Here is a 20,118-nt window from a genome sequence, read left to right as displayed (position 1 = left end):
CAACAACAACAACTTGATTAGGTACCCTTCCTTCCATCTTAGAGCCTCTTCTACAATTACTTCAGGTTCTTTGGATAGCCCTTTTCCCTTCCTCATCAAGATAGACCACAATTCTGCCATCAGAATTTTAAATAAACCCCCCACCCTGTCAAAATGCCATTCCATTTCTGATCCTTAAACATCTTTCCTCTTATTTTGAAAGCCTATTTCTCTTTCTTCCTGCATATGTTTAACTATAGACCCTGTGTTTCCCTTCTTATCTATCTTGATTTCAACCAGGATTCCCATCACCAGTCTTTTCCTCCACATTAGTCAAAACTCAAAACTCATTGCCATCGAGTCAATTGCAATTCATAGGGACCCCTCCCTGGGTTTCCAAGACGCTATCTCTACGGAAGTAGATTGCCCTGTCTTCTTTCTGAAAAATGGCTGGTGGGTTTGAACCACCAGCCTACTGGTTAGCAGTCAAATGCTTTGGGCTTTTGGCTACACCAAAAGTATCTGTGTCCCTCATCATTTTCTCCAATGATGAAATTGTCAACCAGGCAAATGACCAAAGCATTGCTTTGAGCATAAATGAGGCTTCCAGCAGATGTCTAAGTAGTTAAAACCTCCTAGCACGACCGAAGGTCACTTTAGTGCCAGTTTTGTGATTTGTATGAGAAATGTATTATTCGGTGGTACATTCCTAGCATATTATTTCCGTTATACATTCTTTTTATCTTTGCCCAGATGCTCTTCAGTTGCCTTTATATTATAGTTCACAGATTTTTCATGCAGCTATATTTCTTCTTAACTTAAAGGAGGAAGTAAAATAGTACTCCAGCAGGTCATGTTTTTTCAAATCGATAGACTTTTCTATCTCCCTTACTTATCCCTCACATTTTGGTATATAAGTAACTGAGGTTATAAGTGTTGTCTTAAAACTATCAACTTCTGTGAAACATTGAAGGCTTTTGTCACTGTTACTTCCTTTTTTATGTCATATCCACTTTGTATAGTTTTAGCTGGGCATTTCTCTCTGTATTTTCAGTTAAAAACCAGATAGCAAGTCATCCAGAAATTATGTACTTCCTAACCTTCATGGGATAGTTTTTGTTCTAGTCTGTTTTCTTAAATCACATCTCTGAATACCAAAGCTCATTTTTTTTCATTTCTACCTATATATACATTCAGTTGGCTTTACTTGAGTAACCCCTATGTGTAGATGTCTACTGTTCTTTTCCAAAACCCAATACAGTTAAAAAATAGTGCTGTAAAATATCACTTGTGTTTCTAGGGACTTTGATTTCCTGCCTAGAATTTCATACTAGAAGATAGCAACCATAATGTTTGATAAGTTTCTGTATTCAGTTTGTCACAAACCATACATGCCCTATAGGAAAAGAACATACCTTCCAAGTTCCATATCAGGCCTAAAGTAAAAATTATCTCTGGGTAAGAATGTAAGAGATAACTCCTACATGTGATTAACTGCCAAATAATTGGTGCAAAATAAGTAGTTTATACTTAAAAATTGTCCCTGTACAAAACACACTTATATAATTTCTTTATTGGTTTCCTAACAGAACAACTTTTTTTCCTATGTTTTCCTGATTTTTGCTTTGTTTTGTTTTAGTTCTGAATTCCAGGTGTACTTCTGGATTTTCTGGAACAGATATAATTTCATAAATTTTATCTCACTATCACCATAAATAAGGAGCTCTGGTGGCATGGTGCCTAAAGCATTTAACTGCTAACCTGAAGGTTAGTGGTTCAAATCCACCAGCCACTCCGTGGAAGGAAGATGGGGCAGTCTACTTCCATAAAGATTTACTGCCTCAGAAACCCAAAAGGAGTCTCTGTGAGTCAGAATCAACTTGATGGCAGTGAGTTTGGTTTTGAGTTTTGGTTCCCATAACTACTTTTGTCCTCTCAGACTTTGCATTCCAAATCATGATTGGAGAAACAGACTTATCATTATCATGAGGCAAGACCAAAAATAGCCAGAAACTCATATAGTCATTGACTATATAATGCTATACACACACACACACACACACACAACTGCTGTCAAGTTGATTCCGCCTCATAGCTACCACCATTGGGTTTCCAAGGCTGTAAATCTTTAAGTAGATTGCTTCATCTTCCTCCCAAGGAGCAACTGGTAGATTTGAACCACCAACCTTCTGGTTAGCAGCCAAATGCCTTACCCACTACACCACCAGAGCGCCTTGTACATACATAAACATGTATACAAATTGTACATATAAACACACGCAGGCACACATGGACACACACACACTCAATGTGTTGGATTCTAGGAAGCATTGAGACACCAAGTGTCCTAGTGTCCCTACCTCCCAAGACTCTTCTCAGATACAACTGTTCATGAAAAAAATTTCCATACCTATTAGATTAAATATGGGAGCTCTGGTGGTGTAGTGCCTGAGGCATTTGACTGCTAACCAGAAGGGTGGTAGTTCAAACCCACCAGCCACTCCTCGGAAGGAAGATTGGGCAATCTACTTCTGTAATGATACCACCTCAGAAACCCAAGGAGGGGTCACTATGAGTCGGATGTGACTCCACGGCAGTGCGTTTATTAGATTAAATGTCCAGCAGACTTCTACAGGTGGGTTTTTATCAATGCTCTTGACCTTACTTTAAGCCAGTTACATCAACAATAATCCTAAAACTCTTCATATTCTACATCATCCCTGTAGAGATCTGAGAGGAATTTCATATTTTTTGCTGTAAAATTGTGATATTTTTTAATGTAGTATCAAAATGATAGTTCTAGTTCACAGAATACCATAAAACCAAACTCACTGCCGTCGAGTAGGTTCCAACTCAACAACTCTTCCTTGGGTTTCCAAGGCAGTCTCTGTGGAAGTAGATTGCTCAATCTTTCTTCTGAGGAGTGGCTGGTAAGTTTGAACCACCAGCCTTTTGATTAGCAGTCAAATGCCTTAGGCATTTTTATATTTTTATTTATACTTATTCTTCTTTTACAGCAAAATTACAAATGACTTGCTGAAAGACTTTCCTTTGTTCTTCATTTTCTGTCCCTAAATTAGGGAATGAAGGCTAATCTTGGATAATTTATACTTTCCTTGTATGCTATTTTTCCTAGAATCCTTCAGGTAGATGTAATTAATCTTTTTACCATCTTGGATTAATGTTATTTCCTCTTCAACTAGAAAACAGATCATGATGTTTTTAGTTGAAAAGAAACTTAAATGTATTTATTGGGTAAGTTACTTACATGTTAACTCTAATCCTGCGTTCTCTCTCTGTTAATTTACAGGTATCATGATAGAGGAAACCAGTTTTGGGAAAAGTTATGCACAACTGAATTTCGAGAGCTTTATGCTCTAGGCAGTGTCCATAATGACCTCTATGTTATAGGAGGACAGATGAAAATTAAAAACCAGTATCTTATTACAAACTATGTTGATAAATACTCTGTAGAACGGGACAGTTGGAAAAGGGTATCTCCCCTTCCACTACAGTTGGCGTGTCATGCTGTAGTAACAGTGAATAATAAACTTTATGTGTTTGGAGGCTGGACCCCTCAGGTTAAGACATTTCCTTTGTACCTAATTGGCATGGCTATGCTGAGTTTGGCTGCTGTGTTGACAATGCTGTAGTTGTTTAATACTAAAAGATTATGACTTACATTTTTTGTAAAATGCTTTCTGTTTTCTGAAACATTAAACTGAAGGTTATAAAGTGTTAATGCACTTTAGGAGAATGAATTTTTAAAGTATGTTATTCATAGACATGACTTCATTCAGTATTCATGCTATGTTCATCATAATTCTTCCCATTCTTGTTAATCAGGAGAGGTGCTTGTGCTGAGGAATTATCTATAGAGAGTATCTAACTAGGAGGCAGGGAAAGTGAATGAGCATATAGTTCAGTCTGCTTAATAGCTATATGAACTGAGGCAAGTCATTTTTAGATTTCTTCTGTATTTAAAGTGGAAGGAAGGCTGGGCAATCTACTTCCATAAAGATTTACCACCTCGGAAACCCATAGGGGGTTGAGTGTGTATTTAAAATTTTTATTCTAGGTGAGGAACCAGAATACTGATCATATCATCTGCAGCAAAGTACGGTGTGATTGAAACATTTATGTCTTTGTCGGGTATTAGTAGTAGACAAGAAACCAGAATACATTTTTATATTGAAAGCCAGTGAAGTGATGGCAAGCCACAATTGAAAAGTCATTACAGTATGACCTCTGTGGCCCTTTCTCTTCTCCATGGGTGTCCCCTCACAGTAGTATCATCTCAGTTGCCTTCTGCCCTGGCCATCCAGTCATTCTAATAAAAATTAGTCTTAGTAGGTCACTGACTATCCTCATGAAGTAAAGTAAATTTATTATTCCCTGTGTGATTTGTTTCTCCAGGTATACTTCATAATAAAACCAATTCTTTTGCATTAATTTCATAAGCTTGGACTTTGCCATTTATAGCATGTCGTATCTTTTGTAAAAACTAAAACTTCACGTTTAACACATATTATTTGTACTCTGTATCAAAAAGTATTACCGATTTCATCACATCTGATGGCTAAACCCTGGCAAATTAGTTGTAAAACTTTCTGAAAACTATCCATTTACATAGTTATTTTGTATGAGTAAGCTCCAAAGACAACTTAGAAGCTTTTCTTTCACTGAAATGGAGATTAAATAATTAAATTAGAAGAAAAATTAAAATATTGAAGTTGATATTTGTTCATTTATAATGTATCTTTGAACAGGCAACACATGAAGATTTATTGCATAAAAAGGCTTTTACTAGTTTCATTTAATACTTAATAATAATAAATTAGATTGCAAGATAACCTGGGGTTGTGTTTGCACCATAGTGCTTATCTCTTGGTATATTTAAAGTAGCCAACTAAAAATTAATTGCATACAACTTTCATAAGTATGACAATTATTTCTGTGTTAAATAACTATTTCCAAAATAAAAGACACTTAAGAACCGTTAGTCAGAAGTCATATAAAATTTCTGACACATTGTGTAAAAAAAAAAAATTGCTTCCTCCTGAAGTTTATGAGAAGCCACTTCAATCTATGTAAGAACAAACAAATTATTCAATTTGCACTGTAGCTAGTCATAGAAATATATATAAAGTAAATATATAAAAATAACTGTAAATTATTTAGATTAATCCATGTATCTTAAACATTGAATTCAGACCATTAAACTATAAACTTAGGTGTAAAATTCGTAATTCAGATTATGATGCAAAAATTTTCTAATTGCTAAAACATTGAAATAGTTTTGCAAAATGCCTTATGAAATAGTAAAATTAGTTTCCCAAAAATATTCTTAATATCTACAGCTATAAATTTTTGTAAAACAAAATTATACTCCTTTTTTAACTCAAAAGAGCTTGGCTTCATTTTTAAGGCTTACGGTTGCTTCTTCTTTTTTTTTTTTTTAAAAAAAAAAAAAAAAAAGCTATATTGTCTCACTGCTAGAATGACAGATTGTTTGCTATAACCCAATACCTCAGCTTCATTATTGCAGCATATAAATTCTTCTGATATTGACAGTGTACTTATAATCCCAAGTCATGGGATTTGGTGTGTTTGTGAGTATGAATCACTTCACTTAACCCCTATTTATCTCCTTGGCTGTCTGCTTTGATTAATACACTCATGTCCTCACAAAGATCTCTAAATGCTATGTTGTTATATTGTTATATTTCATATAGATGGATCTTCCTGATGAGGAACCTGATCGATTAAGCAACAAACTGCTACAGTATGACCCCAGACAAAACCAGTGGACAGAACGGGCACCCATGAAGTACTCAAAGTACCGATTCAGTACAGCTGTAGTCAACAGTGAGATTTATGTTTTGGGTAAGAAGCAGATTGCTAACAGAAAATGTAACTACTTATTTTCCTCAGCAGTTTCCCTCAGTAAAAATGAAATATTCTCCCTTTCTTTTGTATCCTAGTTCAGATGCATGCATAACTTTGTTGTTGTTGTTGTTATGTGCCGTGGAGTCAGACTTGACTCATAGCAACCCCTCCTGGGGTTTCTGAGACAGTATCACTACAGAAGTAGATTGCCCAACCTTCCTTCCAAGTAGCAGCTGGTGGGTTTGAACCGCCAGCCTTCTGATTAGCAGTCAAGTGCCTTAGGCATTACCCTACCAGAGCTCCTGCATGCATAACCTTATTCCTACATTAAGTCAAAGTCCACTGACCTATTGAAAGCAAAATTATTTTTATGGCATTTTGAAGTGCCTTGAAATGCAAGAACAATAGTGATACAGCCTTATATATACTACCAAGTAAAATCATTTGTCCACTTTTAGTCAAAGAAATGTGGCCCTTTGCAACCAGTTGTGATTTTCTGTGCTACTAAACAAAAACAAACGAACTGAGTACCAACAAGTCACCCTTGGGTTTCTGAGGTGGTGTCTCTATGGAACTAGGTTGCCCAGTCTTCCTTTTGAGGAGTGGCTGGTGGGTTTGAATTGCCAGCCCTCTGATTATCAGTCAACTGCCTTAGGCATCTGTGCTGTTGTTGTTGTTGTTGTTGTTATGTGCCGTTGAGTCGGACCCAACTCATAGCTACCTCTCCTTGGGTTTCTGAGGCAGTATCACTACGGAAGTAGATTGCCCCATTTTCCTTCTGAGGAGTGGCTGGTGGGTTTGAACCGCCAGCCTTCTGGTTAGCAGTCAAGTGCCTTAGGCACTATGCTACCAGAGTGCCCCACTGGGTTTCCAAATCTCTATGGAAGCAGACTACCACATCTTTCTCTCATGGAATGGCTGGTAGATTTGAACTATGAACCTTTCTATTAATAGCTAAGCACTTAACCACTGTGCCACAGGACTCCTCAAATATTTTAATAGAATTTTTTTTTATTTTTATAAAATGGAAGCCATTATCTCTTGGCTGTTTGCACAACATGAAGCAAAATAATTAATACAATCAAATATTAATAGTTGTTTTATGATTTTAGGACTAAGACATTATGCAACATAATTTACGACTACTTCAGTTATGAGACACATGACTGCAATTAAAATTTTCTCTCTAATATATATGACTTACTTTTTTATATGCTATGCCACAGACCCAGAACAGACAATACCTAAGGTATGATAGATTGTCTAGGACAGATATAAAACTCAAGAGGAGAAGGGTTGAGCTGACTAATTATATTAAAAGTTGGAAGCAGCCAAAAATGGGATGAAGGTGATGTATCGATTGACTCAGTATGAGATTTTCCCCTAATGTGGAGTCATAACTAGAATAGATACAAAATAAAGAAGATAATATCTTTATTGGTAAATTTAGTGGGCAGAGACACCCTTTGGAGCTTACACTTGATGGCATTAATAAATGTCTACTGAATAAATGAAAAGAGATAGATTTTTAAGAATGATTTGGATAGATTAAATAAAGAAAAGAGTATGTTCCCAAGAGAGAAGTAGTAGGGAGGTACAAGAAAGAACAAGTAGGAAAAATGATATAAGCAGAGGTTTTGAGGTGAGAATGAAGCTTGTAAGAGTAGAAGGTAAAGGGAGAATAAATAAATGAACCACCAGGAGCAGGGAGTTGTGAGATATAGAGAGCTGTATAGATAAACTAGGTGCCAGATTACAACAGCCTATTAAAATGAATTGAAAAAATAATAGTAATGGGTAAGAAACCATAAGGAAACAACATTATAAAGAATGCTTTAGGAATATTGTAAGGTGAGGATATAAAAAAAAGAACGATCAGAGCAAGAGGAAGTTGGGAGGGAGAGATGTATTAGTAAGAAATAGTTGAGGACTTTAGTTTTAAGATACTCAGAACTGGGACCAGATCTATAATCACCCCAAATAAGCTTCGCCACCTTATAAGATTCAAACAAGAAGAGTCAACTTCCCAAAAATTTGATGATTAAGTCCAAAATAGAAGTTTTGAAATGGAATGAAGTTCAGTTGTTTGGTATTTTTGTAGTACTCTTAGTTCAGATTTATTTTTTCACTGTATGTATTATTGGAATTTGGGGAAATATCATATAAAACTTGTTCTTGTTACCTAGAACTGCTCCAACAGGAATATACCACAAATGAGATGGCTCTAACAAACCAGAGTTTATTCTTATAATTTGGAGGCTTTAAATTCAAGTTCAAAGTGCCAGGCTCTAGGGGCTGAGTGAAAGCCCCTCAACCTTGGGTTGCAGCTCTGCCTCCTGCTCCCAGCCCACTGAAGCTGGAGGCTTTTCTTCACTCAGCTGCTGGTTGCTGAGGCTGACAAACCCACGGTCAACAAGTAACAAGGCACAGTCCCAATATTACCAAACCATACGGCAGGCCATTAATTCAAGTCCATTAAAAGTCCCAAGATTGGCAGACAATGCCAGGCTGCTGAACTCCGACTCGGCTACATGCAGGGTTCAAGCATGCCATAAGCTAGAGACCATTCCCAAAGCTGCTACTTATATACAGGAAACAAGACCATATCCCTAAGACAGCTACTCAGCTACTCACAGTAGATTCCACCATGGACGTTGATTACCAGTCTCATCATGGGGAATACTACATCCAGTTGCCCAGCCACTCAAGTTGACACATGAACTTATCTACCACAGAACCCTAGAACCCTGTCATTTTCAATGACTCACACAGGTACGTTGCAGTGATTTCTTAACTGTTTTAGCAAAAGCCCTATCTACTTTTGTGAATCTATACATGCTCCACTGTGTTTGGAGTTGCTGCTAATTAGTATAACAGTAAACCCTCTCTCCTTAATCCCTGAGATGGGTCAAATCCTCACTATCTCCCTGATAGTCAGGCTACAGGCAGCCCCAAAAAGAGTAGCAACTGAAATCTACTTCACCAAGGAGGCTGCATGGTAAAGTGAGGAAAGCACTAGTTTTGGGACTGAGTAGATTTGGATTTCAGTCCTGGCTCCACCACTTACTACTTGGATATCCTTGTTGCAGTAAATCTTTCTTTGGCTAATATTAAAATTGGAATGCCTACCTCATAGCGTTATTAAGATAAAATTAAATTATGTATGTAAAATCCCTACAATGTTATAACTACTATTTATGGTACCCCTTTATGTCCTAGGCATTTTGTTGAATTTTTTGCATAGTTTCATTTAATGGTCATAAAAACAGTGACACAGCATTATTAATTCTCTTCTGTGTGACTGGATGGATATCCAGATTGATCTTCCCATTGAAAATACCTCAAATGTTGGGTAGAACATCTTTTTTTTAAAAGTCTTTAGAAAAACTTCTAAGATCTGTAATAGAAGGCCAGAAGCTAAGTGAAAACAGAAGACTTCCAGCTAGGGAGAAGTTAAAAGTCAATAGATCCTCTCCTCAAAAAAAAAAAAAAAAAAGTATAAAACTGGACACATTTTTCAGAATACCATTGTAGGACTCTAGAAATCTACCAAAGAAATCAACCTTGTATTCTTGCATACCTGAGATTAATCCACTTGGTCATGGTATATAATTATTTTTTATATTGATGGATTCAGTTTCTTAAGGATTTTGAAATCTGTGATTATGAAGAATATTGATCTGTAGTTTCCACTCAATTCAAATATTTTTAAGTTTCCTTTGTGATTTCTTCTTTGACAAATGACGTATTTAGAACTGCATTTTTTAAATTCCATATATTTGGGAAATTTGGTTTTTTGTATTGATTTTTAACAATGTTTTAGGTATTTTTAGTGGAAAGATAAGGCTGAGTTTCTAGCCAGCCATACAGAAGAGACTTAATAATACTTTGTCACAGTTTTCATAAACATTAAATGAAACTGTTCATGTAAAGGAAGGTACTCTGTTGGTACAGTGGTTATGGCATTTGGCTGATAACCAAAAGATTGGCAGTTCAAACCTACCAGCTGCTCCCTGGGAGAAAGATGACACAATCTGCTTCTGTAAAGATTTATAGCTTTGGAAACCCTATGAGGCAGTTCTACCCTGTCCTATAAGGTTGCTATACTCAGAAGTGACTCAGTAGCACTGGTTTTTCTTTTTCTTTTTTCTTTTTTTTTTTTGGTGAATTTATGCAAAGAATTTGTCAAAGTGCCTGAAACATAAAGGGATGCAACAGACAGGAAGTATAAAAATATTTTGGATTGAAAGAAAATTACAAATCAGTATCCCTCATGACCATACATTTATTTTTTTAAAAAAAATTTATATATCATAATCAAGTGGAATTTATCCTAGGTATGCAGGTTGGCTTAATACCTAAAAGTCAATAATTCAATATACCATATTGATAAAGGACAAAACAAATAATTATCTCAATAGATGCAGGGAAAAAAGCATTTAACCATATCCATCCCCCATTTATGATAAAAATTCTCAAGAAATTTGGAATAGAAGGGAATGTTCTCAGCTTGATAAAAGTCATTTATGAAAAACATACGGCGAACATAATAGTTAATGGTGAAAGACAAAATGCTACTCTCCTAAAATCAGGAACAAAGGATGGGGTCTGTTCTCACTACTTCTATTCAGCATTAAATTGGAGGTTCTAGACAGTGCCATAAGGAAAGAAAAAAAAAATTACTGGCATATGGATTGGAAGGAAGAAATAAAGTCTTTCATAGGTAACATAATTCTATATAGAGAATATGCTAAGAAATCTACAAAAGAAAAATTTATAAACCTAGAACTAATAAAAAGTTTAGTCAAGGTCACAGAATACAAGATTGATGTACAAAAATAAACTATGTTTCTATGTGCTAATTATGAATATTAAAAAATGAAACCTAAAAAATACTTCCATTCACAATAGCATCAAAAAGAATAAAATACTTAGGAATAAATTTAATTATGAAGTGTGAGAATCATGAAGACTAAACTAAAAACATTGGCAGTTCACTAGAGAGTTCTATCAAATGTTCAGAGAAGAGGTGACACCTGTACTACTCAAACTATTTCAGAACATAGAAAATGATATAATACTCCCAAATTCATTCTGTGAAGTAAGCATAACCATTATACCAAAACCAGGTAAAGACAACACTAAAAAGAAAGACTACAGACCAATATCCCTCATGAATATAGATGCAGAAATCTTCAACAAAATCCTAGCCAACAGAATCCAACAACATATCAAATAATAATAATAATACACCATGATCAAGTGAATTCATACCAGGTATTCAAGGATGGTTCAACATCAGAAAAACAATCAATGTAATCCATCACATAAAACAAAGGGAAAAAAAATCATATGATCATATCAATTGATGCAGAAAAGGCATTCAATAAAATCCAACACTTATTCCTGTTCAAAACCTTCAGCAAAATAAGAATAGATGGGAAAATCCTCAACATAATAAAGAGCATATATGCAAAACCAATGCCAACACTATTATAAATGGAGAAGGACTGAAAGCATTCCACTTATGAAGAGAAACCAGATAAGGATGCCCTCTATCATCAATTCTATTTAACATTGTAGTGAAAGTCCTAGTCAGAGCAATAAGGCAAGAGAGAGAAATAAAAGACATCCAAATTGGCAAAGAAGAAGTAAAACTGTCTGTATTTGCAGATGACATGGTCCTATGCATAGAAAACCCAAGAGACTAAGCAAGAAAATTACTGGAACTAATTGAAAGCTTCAGCAGAATGGCAGGATACAAGATCAGCATACAAAATTCAGTTGGATTCCTCTATATCAACAAAGAGATGTCTGAAAAAGAAATAAGGAAAACAATACCATTTACAATAGCTACCAAAAAGATATAATACTTAGGAATAAATCCTACCAGGGACACAAAAGACCTATATAAAGAAAACTACAAAACACTGCTACAAGAGACCTACATGATTGGAAGAACATGCCACATTCATGGATAGGAAGGCTGAATATTGTGAAAATATCAACACTTCCCAGAGCAATCTATACATTCAGTGCAATCCCGATCCAGATTCCATCAGCATACTTTAAGGAAATGGAAAAACCAATCACTAACTTCATATGGAAAGCAAGAGACCTCAGATAAGCAAAGTACTGCTAAAGAAGAAAATCAAAGTAGGAAGTCTCACATTCCTCTATCTCAAAACCTGCAATACAGCTACAGTAGTCAAAGCAGTGTGGTATTGGTATAATGATAGACAAATAGACTAGTAGAACAGAATCTAGAATTCAGAAATAGACTCATCAATCTGTGGACAGCTGATCTTTGACAAAGGGCCAACACCCATTAAATGGGGGAGAGATAGCCTCTTTAACAAATGGTCCTGGGAAAATTGGATATCCACTTGCAGAAAAATGAAAGAAGATCCATACCTCACACCATACACAAAAATGAACTCAAGATGGTTCAAAGACTTAAATGTAAAACCCAAAACCATAAAGTTCATCAAAGACAAAATAGGGCAAACCTGTTGTGGTGATGGTCTAATTTATGGCAAAAATAGAATATCAAGCATAACTCAAAATGCACAAGCACCAGAAGAGAAACAAGACAATTGAGACCTTTTAAAAATTAAATTATTATGTGCTTCTAAAGACTTCTCAAAAAGGGTGAAAAGAGAACCTACAGATTGGAGAAAAATGTTTGCCTTGACAAGGGACTTACCTCTAAAATTCACAGAAAACTTCAACACCTCAACACCAAAAAGACAAGCAATCCAATTTTTAAAAATGGGCAAAGAACATGAACAAACACTTCACAAAAGAAGATATGCAGGTGGCCAACAAACACTTGAGGAAATGCTCATGATCATTAGCCATTAGAGAAATGCAAATCAAAACAATGAGATATCATCTCACCCTAGCAATAATAGCAAAGTTCAACAAGACACAAACTAAAAAATTCTGGCGAGGTGTGGAGAGATTGGAGCTGTCATACACTGCTGGTGGGACTGTAAAATGGTACACCACTGTGGAAAATGATATGGCATTTCCTTAAAAAAATTGAAAATAGAAATACCATTTGATCTAGCAATTCCATTACTAGGAATATATCCTAAAGAAATTAGAGCCAGAACAGGAATGGATAACACCCATGTTCACTGCAGCACTATACATTATAGCAAAGAGATGGAAACAACTTAAGTGTCCATCAACAGATGAATGGATAACCAAACTATGATACATTCATACAGTGGAATGCTATGCAACATTAAAGAATAATGAAGAATCCATGAATCACCTCATAATGTGGATGAATTTGGAGGACATTATGCTGAGTGAAATCACAGGAGGACAAATATTGTATGAGTCCATTACTGTAAAAAGTCAAGGAAAGATTTACCCAGGGAAGGAAATTTGCTTTGTTGGCTACCAGGGGTGGGAGGGAAGGAGAGGGGAAAATTTTTGACTAGATAAGAATAATGTGTTGATTTAGGTGAAGGGAAAGACAATATAATGGAAGTGTGTGACCAGCACAATGACAATAGGGAAAAGGAGGACATAAAGATATACAAAAAAGATACAGACTTGAGGCAAATACTATTACATACAAAATACTGCATTACCAGTGGCGGCAAACACTAGAGTATGGATAAATGCATACACAAGTGAGATCAGCTATGGGTAGGCAAACAGGGATATACTCAAGACCAAGGGTAAATTTGGTACTTGTACTGAAAAAATATCCATATAAATTACAGAAGTAACAGGGAACAAGGTTGGAATAGCTTCTCAGAGACAGCCAAACACCTTGAGGGAGAGAGGGCCTGCAGGCTTGGGAGCATAGTCTCAGGGGGATATCATGCTCAGTTGGCACAACTTAGTACATAAAAATCTTGTTCTACATCCTACTTTGGTGAGTAGCAACTGGGGTCTCAAAAGCTATCAAGTGATTGTCTAAGACCATACATTACATGAAGAAAGTAAAAGGTCATTAAAAAGAGAGGAAAAGAAGAAAGCACCAAAATGGATGTCAGAAGAGACTCTGAAACTTGATCTAGAGTGGACAGTAGCTAAAGCAAAAGGAAGAAATGATGAAATAAAAGAGCTGAACAGAAGATTTCAAAGGGTGGCTAAAGAAGACAAAGTAGTATAATGAAATATTCAAAGGCCTGGAGTTAGAAAACCAAAGAGGGAGAACACTGTTGGCGTTTCTCAAACTGAAAGAACTGAAGAAAAAACTCAAGCAAGGCTTGAGTTGCAATATCTAAGGATTCTATCAAAAAAGGGGAAGACCCTCAATAGATGTATTGACACAGTGGCTATGCTGATTGGCTCAGGTACAACAAGTATTGTGAGGCTGGAGCAGGACCAGGAAGTGTTTTGTTCTGTTGTACATAAGGTTGCTATGAGTCAGAGCCAACTCGACGGCACCTAATCACAACAACATGGTCAAAATACTGAATATGTGTGAAGAATCGAAAGAAGATGGAAGGGGGGGGAGTTCCAGTAAGATGGCAAAATAGGCAGACAAACTGCACAGACCCTCTTCAACAAAGAAAAGGAGAACCAATTAACACAGATAGAGAAGATAATCCTTGAGCCCTGAGCTTTGAAAGGAAGGATACAGAAGTGGACTAGACTCCAACAAATAGAAAAACCTGCATGAAAACACAAAAAAAGGAGACATACGAAGCCACAGTCTGGCAGCGATCCTGATGACACAGACAGCTTGGATATTGCCAAGTCATGTAAGGAGCTAATAATTGACCTAAAAATTGCCCCTACTAACCAGAGGGTGGACAGAGGGTTGCACTGGTGGCTGGTGAATAAAAGGGGAAGTAGTGAAGAGGGAGATTAGGTGAGCTGTGGACTTTTGCCTGTCCAGAGGGTACAGCCATTTTGAATGTTTACAAGCAGTTCAACCATTTCGGGTATTTAAAGTGACAGTGTTCTCTCAGATTCCAGGGACCTAAGAATATGATCCACTTGCCAGGAACCGCAAGGATATTCTGGACAGGAACAACTAGAAAGGTATAATGTTTCCCTTGTTACTCTTATACCCCATACTCTCTTGGTGAACAGAGGTGTGGCCATCCCTCACTCCCACTTCCCTTCTGGGCTGGCAGAAATTCTACCCCAGTCTGTGTGCTGTGATGGAGCCTGGGTGCTACACCCTGCCCAGATTTTGTTTTGTTTTGTTTTATAGTTTCTTTTTATCTGTTTTAAAATTACTACTACTATTATTATTATCTGCTTTTCATTATTATTCTTTATTCTTCCCTTCCCAGGTTCTAGTTTTCAGCTTTGTTTCTCTTCCCTGTTTCTGATTTCCTTTTTTTTTTTTTTTTTTTTTCCTTATGGTTAACCTCATTCTTTGTTTTACTTTTTGCATTTTTCCCATTTTTTTCTTTATTATTCTCCAACTCTACCTCTTTTCTCTTGTTACCCCTCCCCAGATATTGCAGGGTTTTTTCTTTTCTTTACTTTTCTTTTTTCTTTTTTCTTTTTTTGGTGATGGTTCCTGTGTGTTTATATGGTGTGTTTTTTGTCCACTTGCTTTTATTTTTTTTTGATGGTTTTTTGATTGTTGATTTTGTCTAACTGAGTGGGAGACAGCAACAGAGCCCATACAATGTAAACACACCCATACGTCCTGCAGTTCCATTTACTGAGAGAGCCACCACTTTCTTCTCCACAAACTGGCCAATGATAAATGACCACCAAGAACAGCCTGATTCATACTTAACTGCTCTTCACAAACAGTTAACAGAGATCTAAATACAACAACATCACAATGTTTCAGGGACAACAGACCATCACAGTCCACACAAAGCAAGATAAAATGGTAGAAACAAGGGAGCAGGATACAGACCCAGAACACAGCCCTGAGGAAGAAGCAGCATTGGAAATCCCTGATATGGAATTCAAAAGAATTATACTTGTTGTTGTTGTGTGCATGGAGTCAGACCTGACTCATAGCAACCCCTCCTTGGGTTTCCAAGGCAGTATCACTACAGAAGTAGATTGCCCCATCTTCCTTCCAAGGGGTGGCTGGTGGGTTTGAACCACCAGACTTCTGGTTAGCAGTCAAGTGCCTTAGCCATTATGGTACCAGAGCTCCCCTTAGGTATCTTCAAAGGATTGAGAGACAGGTCAAGGAAAACACTGACAAAATTAAGGAAAACACATTAAAAAAAAAAAAACCCTGGAACAATTTCAGAAGAAAATACAAGAACAAAATGACAAAACACACGAAAAATTAGAAATGATAACAAAATCTACAGATAAAAATCCAGAAAATTACTACTAAATTTTCAGAAATAGATAACACATTGAAAAGGCAAAGGAGTAGAATCAAATCAATGGAAGACAGAATTAATGAAATTGAAGAAAAATATCTAAATACTTCATTAGAGAGGATCAATCAGAAAAATAGATCAAAACAAAATGAAGAAAGCCTAAGGTTCATGTGGGATACCACCAAAAGAAATAACCTACATATAATCAGAATTCCAGAACAGGAAAAGAAAAAGAAAACCACTGAGAAAATTTTCCAAGATTTGTTGGGAGAGAACTTCCCTGATATGATGAAAGATGAGATGGATCCATTCAGGAAGTCCAGTGAACCCCAAACAGGATAGACCCCAAAAGAAAATCACCAAGACAGATCATTATCAAACTCACCAAAACCAAAAGTAAAGAAAAAATCCTGAAAGCAGCATAGAGAAAATGAAAAGTTACCTACAAAGGACAACCAATAAGATTAAGCTCTTATTTCTCAGCAGAAACCATGCAAGTGAGAAGGCAATAGAATAGTATATATAAAACCTTGAAAGAGAAAACTTTCCAACCAAGAATTATGTACATGGCAAAAATCATCCCTCAAATATGATGGTGAAATTAGGAGATTTGCACATAAGCAGAAATTAAGGGAATTTGCCAAAACCAGGCCAACCTTACAAGAGATACTAAAGGGAGTCCTTTGAACAGAGAACCAATCATAGCAAACAACAACTGACCATTAATACACAAGATGATGTAACCCAGAAACTAACATAGCTATGGAAGTATCCATAGTAAAATAAGCTTACAAGATTATAAACAGGGAACCAGAGACATCATTGGCAAATGAGGACAACTACAACCAAAAAGAGGGGGGAAATGTGTAGTTACAGAACTTCTAAGTGATGAAGAAGTCAAGAGAGATGCAAGATAGAATGGACTGTACTAAACTCGGGGAGAAAATTATAAATCACAGGGTAACCTCAAAGAAAAATGATAAACCTTAACATCACAATAAGAAAGAGGACAAGAACAAATATTTAGCAAATACTAAAACAATAGCAACAAAGGAAATGATAACAATTCATAAACATAATGGGCTCAGCACAGAAAATTATATGAAACAAAGAAAACAGAAACACCATGAAAAAACAAAAATGACAGCAACCAATTCATACTTGTCAATAATTACACTGCATGTCAATGGATTCAATGCACCACTCAAGAGACAGAGAGTTACAGACTGGATAAGAAAACATAACCCATCAATATGCTATCTACAAGAGACACTTAGAGACAGACAAAAATAGACAAAACTCAAAGGTTGGAAAAAAGATTTATCAAGCAAATGGCAACCAAAAAAGAGCAGGAGTGGCAATATTAATTTCTGATAAAATCGATTTTAAGACAAAAACCACCATTAAAGACAAGGAAGGACATTATAATCTGATTAAAGGATCAATTGAACAAAAAGCTATAACTATAATAAATATCTAGGGACCCAATGAAAGAGCACCAAAATACATAAATCAGACTTTAACAGAACTGAAAAGGCAAATAGATGACTCCACAGTCATAGTAGGAGACTTTAATACACCACTTTCAATGAAAGATAGAACAACTGGAAAGAAACTCAACAAAGAAGCTGGAGAGCTAAACAGTACAATCCACCAACTTGACCATATAGATATCTACAGAGCACTTCACCCAACAGCAGCACAATATACATTCTTTTCCAGTGCACATGGAACATTCTCAAGGATAGACCATATGTTAGGCTATAAACCAAGCCTTAATACATTTAAAATCATTGAAATCCTGCAAAGCATCTTCTCAGATCACAATGCTATAAAATTAGAAATCAACAATAGGAAGATACATGGAAAAGGAGCAAACACATGGAAACTGAACAACACCCTCCTTAAGAACTGACATCAATCCTACTCAAACTATTCCAAAACATAGAAAGGAAAAGAATCTTCCCAAATTCATTTTATGAAGCAAGCATAACCTTTATACCAAAACCAGGCAAAGATATCACTAAAAAGGAAAATTACAGACCAATATCCTTCATGAATATAGATTCAAAAATCTTCAACAAAATCCTACCCAATAGACTCCTACAAGATATCAAAAAATAATAATTCATTATGACCAAGTGAGGTTCATATCAATTATGCATTGATGGTTCAACATTAGAAAAACAATCAACATCAACCACCACATAAGTAAAACAAAGGAAAAGAACCACATGATCATATCAATTGATGCAGAAAAGGCATTTGATAAAATCCAACACCCATTCCTGATCAAAACTCTCAGCACCATAGGAATAGAAGGGAAATTCCTTAACATAATAAAGGGCATCTATGCAAAACCAACAGCCAGCATTATTCTCAATGGAAGGAGACTGAAACCATTCCCCTTATAAACAGGAACCAGACAAGGATACCCTCTATCACCACTTCTATTCAACATTGCTCTGGAAGTCCTAGCGAGGGCCATAGGGCAAGAAAGGGACATCAAAAGCATCCAAATTGGTAAGGAAGAAGTTAAATGATCCCTATTTGCTGATGATATGATCCTATACCTAGAAAACCAAAGAGACTCAGTCAAAAATCTACTGGAACTAATTGAGAGATTTAGCACAGTGGCAGGATACAAGATCAACATCCAAAAATCAATTGGATTCCTCTACACCAGCAAAGAGATTGCTGGAAAAGAAATAAGGAAATCAATACCATTCTCAATAGCTACCAAAAAAATTAAATACTTGGGAATAAATCTTACCAGAGTTACAAAAGACCTGTACAAAGAAAACTATACAAAAACTACTTCCAGAAACCATAAGAGATCTACATAAATGGAAGAACATACCATGTTCATGCTTAAGAAGATTGAACATTGTGACAATGTCAATTCTACCCAAAGCAATCTATATATTCAATGCAATCCCAATACAGATCCCATCAACATTTTTTAAGGATATGGAAAAAACAATCATTAACTTTATATGGAAAGGAAGGAGATCTAGGATAAGCAAAGCACTATTGAAGAAGAAGAACAAAGAGGTCTCACACTGCCAGATCTCAAAACCTACTATACAGCCACAGTAGTCAAAACTGCCTGGTATTGGTTTAATGACAGATACATAGACCAATGGAATAGAATTGAAAACCCAGAAATAGATCCATCGACCTATGGTCAGCTGATCTTTGACAAAGGGCCAAAATCCATTAAATGCAGAAGAGATTGCCTGTTTAACAAATGATGCTGGCAAAACTGGAGATCCATTTGCAGAAAAATGAAACAAAATCTGTACTTCACACCATACACAGCTAACTCCAGATGGATCAAAGACTTAAATGTGAAACTTAAAACTATAAAGTTCCTCAAGGAAAAACTAGGGGCAAATTTAAGGGACTTAATATATGGCATAAATAGACTATCAAGCATAACCCAAAATGCACAAACAGCAGAAAAGAAACTAGATGAATGAGACCTTCTAAAAATTAAATTTTTATGTGCTTCCAAAGACTTCTCCAAAAGAGTCGAAAGAGAGTCTACATATTGGGAAAACATATTTGGCAATGACATATCTGACAAGGGACTTATCTCTAAAATATATGGAAAATTCCAAAACCTCAACAACAAAAAGACAACTAATTCAATTAAAAAATGGTCAGAAGAAATGAATGGACACTTCACCAAAGAGGATATTCAGGCGGCCAACAAACATATGAAGAAATGCTCACAATCATTAGCCATTACAGAAATACAAATCAAAACAACAATGAGATACCATCTTATCCCAGCACCAATAGCAAATTTCAACAAGACAGAAAATAACAAATGCTAGCAAGGATGCAGAAAGATTGGGACTCTCATACGCTGCCAGTGTGACTGTAAAATGATACCACCACTGTGGAAAGCAGTATGAAAATTCTTTTAAAAGTTGGAATTAGAAATACCATTTGACCCAGC

The 20,118-nt window shown here is 36.0% G+C and overlaps 1 protein-coding gene across 1 annotated transcript in view; it reads left to right on the top strand.

Moving 5' to 3' along the window:
• The window catches only part of KBTBD12 (kelch repeat and BTB domain containing 12), a 133,579-nt gene that overhangs the window by 16,934 nt on the left and 96,527 nt on the right, over positions 1 to 20,118 (top strand). Inside the window, exons 2-3 of the mRNA XM_007953212.1 lie at positions 3,290 to 3,560; positions 5,715 to 5,865. Coding sequence (XP_007951403.1) covers positions 3,290 to 3,560; positions 5,715 to 5,865 — 422 coding nt within the window. The remainder of the gene's footprint in view (positions 1 to 3,289; positions 3,561 to 5,714; positions 5,866 to 20,118) is intronic.

The sequence above is a fragment of the Orycteropus afer genome, unplaced genomic scaffold (genome assembly GCF_000298275.1).
Source record: "Orycteropus afer afer isolate SDZICR_OR568_19922 unplaced genomic scaffold, OryAfe1.0 scaffold00377, whole genome shotgun sequence".
NCBI classification, from domain to species: Eukaryota; Metazoa; Chordata; class Mammalia; order Tubulidentata; family Orycteropodidae; genus Orycteropus; species Orycteropus afer.
This window is presented reverse-complemented; position numbering and strand designations above follow the sequence as displayed.